At 41.8% G+C, this 14173-nt stretch overlaps 1 protein-coding gene across 13 annotated transcripts in view; it reads right to left on the bottom strand.

Moving 5' to 3' along the window:
- Positions 1-14173, bottom strand: part of APBB2 (amyloid beta precursor protein binding family B member 2) — a 388287-nt gene that overhangs the window by 183700 nt on the left and 190414 nt on the right. For all 13 annotated transcript variants that reach the window (XM_023253177.2, XM_023253183.2, XM_045056437.1 and 10 more), the window contains one exon: positions 11855-12670. In XM_023253177.2, the coding sequence (XP_023108945.1) occupies positions 11855-12670 (816 nt within the window). The remainder of the gene's footprint in view (positions 1-11854; positions 12671-14173) is intronic.

The raw sequence follows: 14173 nt of genomic DNA, 5'->3' as shown, positions 1-14173 counted from the left end.
AGTCATTCACTGAAACACGCACACCTGTTGTACGAACTCAGGGAATTAACAGAACAACAAAAGTAAAATAGACTATATCCTGAAGAAGCTTCCCACCTCACAGCAAAGATAAGATAATGATGATGATAGCTAACATTTCAAAACACGCTTTCTGTGGGCCTGGCTTGTGCCAAGGGCTTTATGTAACAATCTAATGAGATAGGTTCTACTATTATTATTCCCACTTTAGGGATAAGAAAGCTGCGGCTCAGAGGTTAAGTAAGTGATTAAGTGGGATGAGCTAGGATATATTCCTCTAACACCCAGGAAGTGATGAATGCCAGGATATGGATGAAGAGATTTAAAAGAATCTTGAGGAAGCAGGCTATGAGTTCTCTGAGGGAAAGATTATGTCTCAGTCTGGGATTCACCCAGAGCAATAGCTCAGTTCCTTGCACGTCTAGGAACTCAGTAGGCATTCACTGGACTGAAAGTATGTTAAGTGGAGTAAGGGAACCTATCAACCTGACTAAGGGTATCCTAAAAATCAACCACCTAGATTTTACAAATCCAATAATCCTTAACTCCGTTGAAGATATAATAGACCTGAGGTGAAAATGCTTCTCTCTGATATATTATATATGGAGTCCCTTCTCTGACTCAGGGCTGTTGCTCTGTAACACACAGAAGAAAAGTCATCAGGGGACAGAGGGATAAGACATGAACTAAAAAGGTGACAGCCACCTGGAAATCCTGAAAGAAGCTGATGCTTGTTCTGGGTAAAGAAATGAAGGGCAGGAGGTCATGGAATGTCTCCCTTGTCCACGGTGAGCAAGGGATCAAAGGAAATGTTGGTCAGAGGTCTCCCCAAAGGACACACACTTGGAACAAATACAGAAGAGCAAAGTAAGAACTGGAGAGTCTGTCCATGTCTGAGAAGTGCTCCCGGAGACTTCCATCATCAGGTCTCTTCCCATGTCCAGCCCCTGAACTTCCCTTGCTACACCTCCCATCAGTCCCTACCCAACGATTTGGAGTTGGGGTCATCTCCACTCTCTCACTTTCTGACAACTCCACGTGGAGCTATGACCACATTTTCTTTAGAACATTCCAAGAAAAGGTTCTGTGGTTCTATTAATACTACTCTACATGCCTATTAGGGATTAAATATGCTTTCATGAGCCAGCCATCTTGTAGACCTTATATAACCTTCACCATACACTATCATTTGTATGAGAAAAAGTGTCTTGGCAACAAACAAGCCATTTACAGGATGGAGATCCACCCTTATCATATTTCAGATGTACCAATTCAGTTCAACGTGAAGACTTCTTCAAATAACACTGAGGGAGAACAATCAACTAACAATGTCCCTAACGATACTAAGCAAGAATGCTTTCCACGATTAAATTCAATCATATTCAAGAGAAAATCTATGGAAAGTTAAACAAAAAGAAAACATGAAAGCTCAAACAACAAATATCACCTCCCCTCTTAGGTACCAAGAGAAATGCTTCGGAGTGGGGGGTCACCCCGTTCTCTTGCTTTCTGACCATTCCGTGTGGACTGCTGACCACATACGATTTTCTAATAGTCAAGTGACTTGACTTTTCCAGTGCAGTGTTTGAATATGAAGATCTTATTTCACTGTTTTGCATCTAAGGGTTTTAATAATAGGGAAATACAGTATATAAATTATAAGGGTAATCATTAACTACCTTCACATTTACGAGAGCAAACTGCGTACATTAACTGGGTCAGACGTGAGGCACAAAATTTATGAACCACCCACATCCTAGCTTTTGAAAAGCTAATGTTTCCCCTCCTCTAACCAGATTAACAGATGGAGAACACTGAGAAGTCATCTAAAGACGTCTTTGGAAATTTCAAGCATGTTTTGCTTAACAGTTCATGTCACACTTTGTAATTCTAGCAGAAGGCATGGTACTGACACCAGAATGACTATGATCCCAGGACGTTGCTTCTATGGCACCAGCATGCAGCCTTACCTGGCAAGACCAACATTCCGCTAGTTAATTCTACCTTAATAGTTTCATGTGTATGTGGCAGCTGAGTCCACTGACACATACAGCCGGGGTCCCCAAGTCCAGTGCCTCAAGCTAGGAAGGACAGGACCCATCTCAACGGCTGCCACTGAGTGTTGCCTCTTGGGCATTTGAGCCCCGTGTTGTGAGATTCCTGCATTTATAAGAAAAATGAGAAACCCATGTTTTTAAGTAATGAAAGCTCCCAATTTCTAGGCACTGCCTTCTAATTCAAAGTTTTCTAAAACATTGTTTACAGGACAAAACCTGTCTGAGGGTTGTCTGTACATTCTCCAGCACTGCCCATCTGTGACCTCTGAAGATTTCATGGCATCCTATTACCTTTGCATTGTCTTAAAGTCGTATCTTTTTCTATTATATTCTGCATAGCTCCCACGAAGATCCTGTGTGTTTGGTGAGCAATGTCTCTCAAACACAGGTAAGAAAAACATGGCTATTACCAATATCCCTGTCTGTTCTTAGGCTTTGATCCAAAGGAATAATTCCATCTCCATATGCCACATTCCCTGAACTGTCCTACCCTCAGAGCTCAGCCACATTGCTAAATTTGAAGCTGAACTATGTCTTTGTCGTGTTTTCCTGTCCTTTCCACACTTATTCCCTGTCTCAGTTGGTTTTATGATTTCAGATTCCCCAGGGTCAGTTCCACACATAGGTTTCCTTATCTCTACAGTAAAGAATTTGGATGAAGGAACCCCAAACCATCTTGAGGTCCCCCTGGCAGCATAGTTTGATCCCACTTATCAGTTCTCACAATACCTGCAAACGTAGGATCTCCTTCTTGAAAAATCTGAACATGATAATTCCTGCAAATATCCTCACATCTCCTCTGTGCTGCATGTATTAAAAAATTACCTGTGAAGATATCTGTACTGGTGTTGAGTAGTTCCCCCCTCCTCCTCCGCCCCAATCCATACCCTCTGAGAACCTCAGCATGTGACCTTATTTGAAAATAACCTTTGCAGATATAATCAGCCTAAGGTAAGGTCATACTGGATTAGGGAGGGCCCTAAACCCAATGACTGGTGTCCTAAGAAGGCGGCCATGGGAAGACGTAGGCACAGACTGCAGTACCACAGCTATAAGCCAAAGAATTCCAAGCTCTGCCAGGAACCGTGGGAAGCTTGGGAGAGGCAAGAAAGGACCTTCAGAAGGAGCCCTCAAAAGCAGCCTGACCTGCTGACACTTTGATTCTGGACTTTTAAAACCATGAGAATAAATTTCTGTTGTTTTAAGCCACCAAGTATGTGGCAATTTGTTAATTTGTTACCCCAGCCCTAAGAAACTAATAAAACATCTAAACATCTTTTCTTTTTTGCTTGTAAATTTAGGCTGCCTAGGATCTGGGCAGGGCCTGATCTGGGATAGGCTGTATCTCCTTACGCTTGCTGAGGTACTGACATGTACAAGATGAAACAAAGAACAAACAGACACATGTAAAAGGCACTCTTCATATGGTGAGGGCTGCGACCATGGGGATGAGAAACTGTATGGGAGCTATTTGCACTCACAGACTGGTTCTAACTTATTTCGAGGTCTCAGGCACCTATCACAGAACACAGAAGAGGTTGCTAAAAACTGTGGGGCACCTGGGTGGCTGAGTCGGTTGAGCATCTGACTTCAGCTCAGGTCACGATCTCACTGTTCTCGAGTTTGAGCCTCATTGGGCTCTCTGCTGTCAGTGTGGAGCCTGCTTTAGATCCTCTATCCACCCCCCCTCCTACCGCACCCCTCCCAGGCCTCTCAAAAATAAATAAATATTTTCAAAAAATGATCGGTATATGTACGTATACGTGAAGTAACAAAATAAAGAAAAAATGGATGAACTAATGAACAAAACCATGATGAGCAAATTCACAAGCCCTTAAGCTGTTGTTAACTTACATAGATAATACCGCTCAGTGAAAATCAAGGTAAGGTTACAGATCTATTTCAGTTCCCCATGGATGTGGGTAAGTTCAGCTTACTGACTATGGATGTTTCTGCAACATCTTGGCTTTTAAAATCATAAGCCTCTCTATGACATATAATGTAAGGTTCTTCTGTGAGGATAATGAGTCTGAGCAGACAGTTCATGATGAAATTTGGCCAGAAATTTTCAAGCCGCCAGTAATATTTTTATCTCTATGGTTCCACTGAATCACAATCTTAGTGGCTGCATACCCTCCATCAAGGGCACTAGGGCATCACCTGGCACCTCTGGGAGCACCTTCCACAGGACAGCTAGAGGACTCCACCCCTTCTCTTCCTAAGCAGCCACTCTGTTCACACTACACTCTCCCCAGAAGCTAAATAACTTGCCGAACTAGAAAAAAAAATTTTTATTTTCAAAATGCTAATACAGCAAAGCAGAGTGGGGAAAGGGGCGCCTGGGTGGCTCAGTGGGTTAAGCATCTGACTCTCAATTTCAGCTCAGGTCATCATCTCAGGGTCATAAGATCAAGCCCTAGGTCAGGTTACATGCAGGTATGGACCATGCTTGAGAGTCTCTCTTCCCCTCTCTCTGCCCCTCCCCTACTCTCTTGCACATAGACACATACACGCTCTCTCTAAAAAAAAAAAACAAAAAAAGTGTGGAAAAATCACAAGTTAAACTTCTTTAGCAATTAATTAAAAAGAAAAGAAAAGAAAAAATAAATAAAAAGAGAGACTCTTTACTTTTTAACACTTCTAGGGTCAATGCCCTGCTCAGATCTCCATCTGATGTCCCTTCAGTCCCCAGCACAGGTAAATTTAAGTACCTGAACTTCCACATCCCTATCAACTGGAGAGGGAGCCAGTTGATAGGGCATCCCTATCAACTGAAGTTTCCTCCTCCTCCTGACAGGTAGAACACCCTCCCTCTATCCCACAGCACCCTGGCCTCTCACAGTCCTTCCTGGTCCTTTGGAATGTATCTACTGTCTTGTGCTCAGTGCGACGGTTAGGCTTTTGCTACCACTCATTTCACTGTATTTATCTTTTTGTTTCCTGAAGTATAATACTTAAAAATTTTGTTTAATGTTTAGTTTTTGAGAAAGAGAGAGACAGAGACAGAGCATGAGTGGGGGGGGGGGTGGTGGCGGGCAGAGAAAGAGGGAGACACAGAATCCAAAACAGGCTCCAGGCTCTGAGTTGTCAGCACAGAGCCCTACGCAGGGCTCAAACTCACGAATCTCGAGATCAGGACCTGGGCTGAAGTCGGGCACTTAACCAACTGAGCCACCTAGGCAACCCCCTGAAGTATAACACTTTATCATGAAAGAGCAACCAAAAACTATCTTGCATATTCAAGTGAATACTTTTTTTTTTTTTGTCTACTTTCCAAAAATACTTGAGCAAAATCACTTTCTTCCCTAAGTTCATGGGATGAAATAAAAAAAAAAAATTTCTATATCTTACCCCAAGGTACAAAGTCTAATTTGGAAATCACACCATTTACCCCAGAACACAGTGTGTCCGAGCTATTCTGGAAACATCTCACATCTGTCTTCCTGAATTCCTCCTGTCACATCATGGAACTCTCAACTGAGAAGACAAGACAGGGAAGCCTAGTGAATCACCCAAGGATATTTAAGAGATTAAAAGTAATCCAGCAGGGCAAATCAGCTGAAAGCTAGGCCTCTCCTATATCCTGGAATTATATTTTCAAGGGATGGGAGCTTTTGAAAAGCAATTTAAAAATCATTTATAGTTGAAATTACCAGAAAACAAGTGACACAGAATGAATATCTAAAAGCAGTTTCTGGGGCGCCTGGGTGGCTTGGTCGGTTAAGCGGCCGACTTCGGCTCAGGTCATGATCTCACGGTCCGTGAGTTCGAGCCCCGTGTCGGGCTCTGTGTTGACAGCTCAGAGCCTGGAGCCTGTTTCAGATTCTGTGTCTCCCTCTCTCTGACCCTCCCCGTTCATGCTCTGTCTCTCTCTGTCTCAAAAATAAATAAACGTTAAAAAAAAAAAATTTAAAAGAAGTTTCTGAAAGCATTCATAGTATAAACTTATCCAAAGTTCTATCACTCTTATGCTAAGGCCAGAGATAAGTGCTGCCAATTATGGTGACATAATTCAGTTTGTGCCTCGGCTTTCCCCCTCGCCCACTAACCAGCTTGCAACAGAGGTCCACTTTGCTGGCCTCTCACTGGAAACCAATCAACGTGTGACATCAAAGGATTCAAACTCTCCAGCGACACGGATCAATTTGTAGCACCAGGCCAAGTGGAACAGCAAGTGAAATCGAAGTGGCCTCTTTCCTTGGCACTGGCCTTTCTGACTCGCAGACCCATGGACTCAGATATGAGCAATGTTTGTGGTAGACTGAGTGACTGGCCCCAGTACGCCATCCCTCCCTGGAGCTTAGAATATAAATAAGAATCAGCCTATCCGGGTACTCTTCACAATGATGGTTTACAAGCTGTGCTTACTTTTTCTGTTTCTGTAGATGTGCTCATTGATAAAACAAACCTCAGAGAGCATACATGTTTATCATCCAGCTCCAGCTATCCACGCAGCAAACAGATAACATTCGTGCAGCCTTTTACTATGTGTTACGTTCTCTTTGAAGAGGTTCACATCTGGCTCCTGCTTTCACAGGACTCTATGTCTAAACGGAAAGTTTCAAGTAAGGTTACAAACTCTTCAGGGAAACATGATAAAAGAAATCTGAAAACATGTCTCCGGTGTACGGAGAAAGGGCTTTCAATAAGTCAGAGGGACTTGAAAGGTTTCACACAGGAGACAACATTTGAACTAAATCTCTGTCGTTTGTAAGAATGGAAAGACCCTCTAAAATATAATTTTCCATTTCCCAGATTCTCAAGATGACTACTCCACACATATCCAGTTTAAGAAGATTAAATCTCATATATTCAGGCTCTGGAGGTCACATACCTACGTCCCAAGACTGTGGTTGGTACAGTGGAAAAACACTGGATGCTGTGTCTGAAGACGTTGATTCAAGTCCCGTCATAGCCGCCTGAGTATGAAAAAGTGCCACGAACAAGGTTCTATGGGCACATGGTAGGCCCAGAGGACTTCCCTGTGCCTTTCCTAATAACTGGTTTTTCAGCCTCACCTATTACGAGGCAACATCATCAATTAAGTTATAAAATATGTACCTAACATCAAAATCAGACATTGATTACGCTGTAACACCAAATGATTTACTGAATAAATCAGGGCCATTTCGGGATATGAGGATGGTGTCTGGCTTTATTCAGTTAATCATTACTGATTTACTAAGTTCACCTGCTATATTTCGGGCACTGACAATACAAATGCAAAGATGAAGACAAACCAATCCCCGCCCTTAGGGTGCAGAAAGTTCTAAGCAAAATCAGAGTCCAAAACATAGGTAATTCATAATTAAGGAAGAAGCAAATTTTTATGTTCCATTGCTAAAGTGGTAATGGTAATCGCTAATAATAATAAACACTAATATTTATTAAACCCTTGCAGTATGCCAGACATTGTTCTAAGAGTCATTTGAAAATGCTATTACTTAATGCTCATGGTTGGTGTAAGCCTGACCCTGCTATCACCCCCACTTTACACATGAAAGTCTATGTGAACTGCCTGTCTGTAACCAAGCTGGGATGAAATTTTCAGTGAGGAGTTAATGAAGCATTAGGCCCAAGGTCCCACCATCTAGAGTTTGTTTTCTCCGTGTATATCCTGCCTTTGCACACATTAGTAACAAACCATCTTTTGGCATGGCTATTCCACAAGATCCACCTAGGTTCATACTCTGTATCTTCAATTTTATTAAGCCCGAATTAGACCTAAGTTAAATGTTGGTATCAAGTTACTGAAACCTGTACCAAACTGGATCAAAATGTCATATATTTCAAAACTGTTCATGAAACAAACATAAAACACCAGGTAACTACACACAATATGACCAGCCTGTATTTATCTGAGTCATCCTACTTACCTTACCGGGGACCATGGACGGAAATGTATTTCTGGCAAAATGCTAATGGATTACAAATTCTCACCTTCAAGTATCAAAATGATGCAACCCTTTCTTTTAGAATGGGAGTCAAGGCATGCTTTTGAACTTTTGTAAACTCCTATGAAACTCAGTAATATCGCAGATGCTTTTCTTTTTCCTAATAGGCTCTTGTTTTCTCAGAGGACAGACTCCACAGGAGGAATAAAGGAGCAACATATTGTATACATGATAGATCGAGTAAAAAAAAAAAAAAAAAGTTACTAAAATGCCGGAGGGAGCAATTCAGAAAGAAAGAGAAACAGAAAGTAGTCAATTTCTGGGTTAGGCAGTGCATTTTACTTTATAAATAGGAGTCTAACTTGGAAAAGGATGCCCCTAAGAGGTAGAAACGAGTCTGTTCTCTTTTTCTAGGCTCCCCAAAGCACAGTCTACAATCCAAAGATACTTGTGTCATGATTTAGTCACAAAACACACACCACTGTGATGAGTATTTACTTAACACACAGCAGATGAGCAAATACATATACCTGGCAACTAGTATCTTCCAAAATATTTGCTCTTATTTCTTCTTTCAATAGTATTTGTGTTTGTTACATACAAAAACATGTATATATTATACGAAACATATATAAGGAACACTGAATTTACCATTGTAAGTGAAACAGACAATGTTTAATTTAAAACTGATTGTGATCACGGTAAACACTATGTTTCACTGGACAGATGGAATCATAAGAAATACAAATTCTGAAAAATAGCTTATTTTATTTTACTCACTAATTTATGTAGTGCTCACTACCTGAAACTCAGATCATGAAGTAAAGAGGTTTCTTTTCAGTAGAAGTTCACAACTGGCTATGAGGAAATTCCAAAAGTATCCCCGCAAACTATTGATACTAATGCTTGGAGACAATGCACCATGCTGAACTCCGTGCAGAAACCCCAAAGGGACCATATGTTGAACCACGGCACGCTTTTGGTTCCAGCATGTTTTTAAAAAACTCAATCTCGCTGCTTTAGAGTCGCAACACATTCTTTTGAGCATATTTGATTCAAAATGTCTATCCTTAGCCGCTCATAAGGGGCATCACCATATTATCAATCTTCCTTTAACATTTGAAGGTCTTGGGAAGCCTGGTGGCTCAGTGGTTGAGCAACCAACTCTTGATTTCGGCTCAGGTCATGATCCCAGGGTTGTGGAATCGAGCCTCAAGACGGGCTCTAGGCTGGGCACGAAGCCTGTTTTTAAGATTCTCTCCCTCTCCCTCTGCCCCTCTCTTGCTCACACATGTGCACACGTGCGCACGCTCACTCGCTCTCGAAAAAAAATTTTTTTGAAGGCCTTCAAAACTGACCTTAAGAGAGAAAAATGAATGTATCCCCTCACTGTGTCAGAAAGCTCTAACCAAGTTTACACTATGTGCCAAGCACTGCAATGGGCTCTACACAGAAACACAACAGAAAGTAATGCCAGGACCTGAGCAGATGAGTGGCGAGCAGGGGACCCCAGAAAGGTTTCCTGGAGAGAGTCAGCGCAGATGGAACAGAGTGCGCGTGTTCAGCTTGGATTTCATGAGCTCCACAGGCCCTCGCTGACACCAGCACTCAGCAGAGTGGACAGAAATTATTTCTGTGGACAGAAATAATCCAAATACTCAGCAGTGAGGGAATCATTAAATAAACCACTGGAGCTTGAATATGGTGGAATAGCATGCCCGACACTTTAAAAATCTGAGGTAGAAAAATGGTATGTCCTCACATGCACGACTCTACAAAACATATAACTAAGAGGAAAAAGCAAACCATTCATAAAACTGCCTAATGTAAGTAATTTTTCTCTGGTTTTAACTTTTTATTATGAGAATTTTAAAGACACAAAATTAGAACAGAATAATAAACCCTTATGTACCAATCTTTAACATTTATCAGCTTATGGTCAATTCTGTTTTCCCTACCTTCTTTTTATCCCTACCTCAATTATTTTGGAGAAAATCCCATACACAATATTATTTATATTAGTTTATATTATATCATAGCATACTATTGTATGTTAGGATATATCTTTTAAAGATCTCTAAAAATATCATTATCATAAAATATGGGTAAATTTTAAAATTTATTATAAATGTGGGTATATGCCTAAAGTGCTTTCTGAAAGGAAATACTTAAAACAAAAAGATGGTGGCCATCGCTGGAGAAAGGGTCTAGAGTGAGGAACCGTGGAGACTTTACTGTTCATTTAATACCATTAACACTTAACATTTGCCTACAACAGAAAGTGCCGTGCCTGGAAGAGCAGCAGGAAAGGCCGCCGAGGCGGGAGGAAGTCCATGAGGCCTTATTGGCGCCACTGAAAACAGGAAGTGGAGTTTGGATGGGAGATACTCAAGGAGTCCTTTATGTAGATTCAAACACTAGCAGGTGACAGTGTCTATCAGCGATAGGATATGAATCCTCTCAATGGGTAAAAAGTAATAGCTGTGAACTCAGTAACATTACCAGACATAATTATGCTTCCAGTAATGTGCAGGTCCAGACATTCAGGAGACGAAATGGACTCATCTCAACCTCCCTACTGCCATATCCAGCTATAGCAGGCTCATGAAATCCATCATTTAAAGCACTGCAATTTTAAAGGGCACTTCAAAAACACTTTTTTTTAAAACAAGTTAATGTCTTCACTGTCTCCTTCTCTTTTCCTTATCTACAGTTCTTGTAATTTCTGTGCCTTATAGGTTGCAAAAATGTTATTTCCTTCCGTGGTGGCACTATCTGTTATATTTACAGCACGTTAAGGTAATCTTGGAACCCACTAGGATAGTTGCCGGGCTGCAGGGTTATGTTAGAGAAAGAAGCCTTTGTGAGTGCTTATTTATATTGAATTTAGCTCCAACAAAGTGCTCCACGTGTTGTTGTTGTTTTTAATGTTTTATTTATTTTTGAGAGAGAGTGTGCGAGCAGGGCAGGGGCAGAGAGAGAGAGGGAACAGAGGATCCGTGCTGACAGCAGAGAGCCTGATGTGGGGCTTGAACTCATGAACCATGAGTTCACGGCCTAAGCCAAAGTCAGGTGCTTAATCAACTGAGAGCCTCCAGATGCTCCACATGTTTTAATCTTAAAATCAGTGTAATGGGGAAGCTATGAGAAGATGATGGAAAGTAGCTGGCTTTTAGAACCCTGTTCATTTCTGTCCCAATTGTGACTCTCTGACAAACCCTAAGATGTTACAGATACAGACAAAAGTCAAGAGAGACTGGTCTCAATTAGACTAGCTCAAATCCTGAACTTCTGAATATCTAAAAACAACAACAACAAACACCACCACCTTCTTACTTTAAAACATCACATGAACAAGGCTAATAAAATGTTTCCCAGTAAAGGTCAAAGGGAAATGTCTATAATGAATAGGCTTTTAAATTTTTTAAACTTCTAACTTTTCATTAGTTCGAGCTTAAATAAGTTCCAAGAACTTTAAAATAGTTGGTTTTTATAATCAGGTTATACGCTGTCCCCTGTAACTGCATTTCTTTTATTATTTTGCTTAACAAAACCCAGCATTTCTAGACAGCACATAGAAATAGTTCATCTACGCACAGGCGGTATGATTTCTAAACAGATGATGTTTTACTATGCTTAACACCAAGGACCCATTTCTTTTACAAAAATGCTTACCAGGTCAAACAACTTACGTAAGAACTGAAATGAAACCATTGAGAACTCTAGCAATATTTTGCACACCAACTGCCTAATTTTACCCCAAGAGGCTGATGTTCTTTTCCGCCCGCAAATGACTTTTCTCGGTCTGACTAGAGATTAATTCCATCAACAACTGAAAACACCAAAAGAAAGTGTCACCACAGCCTGCACCCTTCCCGGCGGTACCTGTTTCATCCGGGGAACTGGGTGAGGCGCTGTCTTGGGACAGTGTCGTCCAGCTGGACTCCTCATCGCTCGGTGCCAGGTTCTGGATCCGGTGCAGGGCGCAGTCGGTTTTGGCCCCCGTTTTGGGATGATCCTTCTTGGTCTCTGGGCTGGATGACACGGTGGCCACTTGACCGTCTTCGGGGCTGAACTGGGCTTTGTTTGGCTTCTGTGGGAGTGCTTCGCCATTCCCGATGACGGTGGAGGCCTGGTCCTGGCCCGGCTGGGGCTTCTCTTCCACACCCCCGTGCTCGTTGCCTAAGTTCTGCTCGAATTCTCTGGTGGAGGTTTCCAGGTCTGCATAGTAATTTAGGAAGCTCTTGGTTCTCCTGGGTTGGGAGGGTAAAATTTCACAGCCTGAGGAATCACGTGGGTGGGGCTCTTTGCCCTCTAACTTCTCAGAAGTTATGTTGATGACTGCAGTGGGGCTGACGTTTTTGTTGGGGTCCTGCTGCCCTTGTTCTGCAGCCTTCCGGAGCTGGTTCTCGCCATTTTTCACCAGCTTGATGTTGGCAGAGCCGTTTCCCAGCAGAGGCTGTGCAGCCGGGTCGGAGAGGCCCATTGCCACCTGGATGTTAGTTAGTGCATATTTTTTCCTGCATTTGGGGGGTGTGCTGTTCTTGGTTTCCGTGTGTTTTATTTCAGCATTCAACAGTTCATTGTGGGAGGAACGGAGATTAAGGGTATTTGGTGGTGTGGCTGGACTGTTCCGATTCGTGATGTCTGTGGTTCCGCTGCTGGCCATAAACACTGCCAAAGTGTCTACACCTGAGTCAGCTGGAAAAAAAGAAAACTAGTCATTAGCTGCCTGGCAGGATTAAACTGCTTAGCATACAGAGTGAGCAGACATTTTTATATAAAAAATTGAAAGAATTAATGCTTCCATTGCATACCTCCTTATAGAATTGACTCATTTTCCTCTTTATTTTCACTGTTCACTCATACATTAAATAGGAACAAATAAAAGCCTTAATGTAGACACACGAAATCCAATTTATAGAAAAGCTGAGAGGTCAGATGGTCCAAATTTTACTTAGAATCTCCCTCTTGAATTCATATAAAAGCATTTTCTGCCGGTGACTGGTCTTCATTTCTCGCAACCTTAAAAATCACGCCCTTCTAAACATTTACACCGCATTTCTATTCTGCAGTTCCTTTGGGCAACAACAACAAAAAAAGTTGCTGAAAAGTCCTCTGGGGCTCCAGCTTTCTTAGTTAACCTGAAAGGTTACCGTTCAATGATGTACCCATACATCTAAGGTAATTTTTCTCAACCATGTTTAGAAATTGTGTTCTGGATGCCTGGAAAAATCAAATCTCCGTTGTAGTTTGCTAATATCTTTGTGAATATTTTTGACCTGGGCTTAGTGTTTGTACTAAACAGAAATCTTGGAGAAATGGCCCAGCTGCTGGAGAATGTACACACACATAAAACTATTACTAATAAGGTAGCATTGAACCCTTGGCTACTGATGCATTAGCGCTCCCAAAGGAGTCTGAATATATTCCACTGAATTAAAACACAGACTCAGCTGTTTGCAGTCACCATGTGCCCTTGCAGGACTCCTAGGAAACTACCTGACAGTTACATTTATCTCAAATATTGTTCATACCATCTGTGATTTATTCCATGTGTCTCTTGCTAGGAAGAAAGAAAGGTTTCTCAGACTGGAAGGGAATAAAATTCATCATCAAGAATTCCTAAGGTTTCACGTTTCTCAGTCTATGAAGAATGACTCCCTTCTTATCTGATCCTTTGTCCTCCACAGAGACCTCAGTGACTTTACACCAGCAGATGAACCAAAGCAACAGCTCTGGTTCATGGGGTTACAGAAAGGAGTTTTTGTTTTTTATAGATTCTTAGTGATGTTTTATTGCTTATATGCTAGAAACACAGAGGCCAGCCGAGAAGGGAAAAGTGGAAACACAGAAGAGGAACAGACGAAAAAGACAGAATCAGGGGCCAAGAGGAAGGACCACAGCGGATGTGAGAGTCAGCCTTGGCCAAGACAAGGGATACTTCTTCACATGAGAAGGAAGGAAAGGGAGTAAGGATGGGGACAGGCCCATATACTATTGCAGTGACATAAAACCGAGGAAAAGCAAAACTGACAGCCTCAATTTTCTCTGTGAAAGTAAGGTCTTCCCCTGAGGGGAAGCAGGGTAGGGGACATAAGGAGAGGAACAGAGTCCAGAAAAGTCATGCGGGAGAAACACAGAGTTGGTGACTTTCTAAAAGAAATTTGAGGTTTGATGGCATAAGAACAGACACACAGATCA

This window comes from Felis catus, chromosome B1, assembly GCF_018350175.1.
Source record: "Felis catus isolate Fca126 chromosome B1, F.catus_Fca126_mat1.0, whole genome shotgun sequence".
NCBI lineage: Eukaryota > Metazoa > Chordata > Mammalia > Carnivora > Felidae > Felis > Felis catus.
The sequence above is the reverse complement of the archived record's forward strand: the minus strand, read 5'-3'. Positions and strand labels throughout refer to the sequence as shown.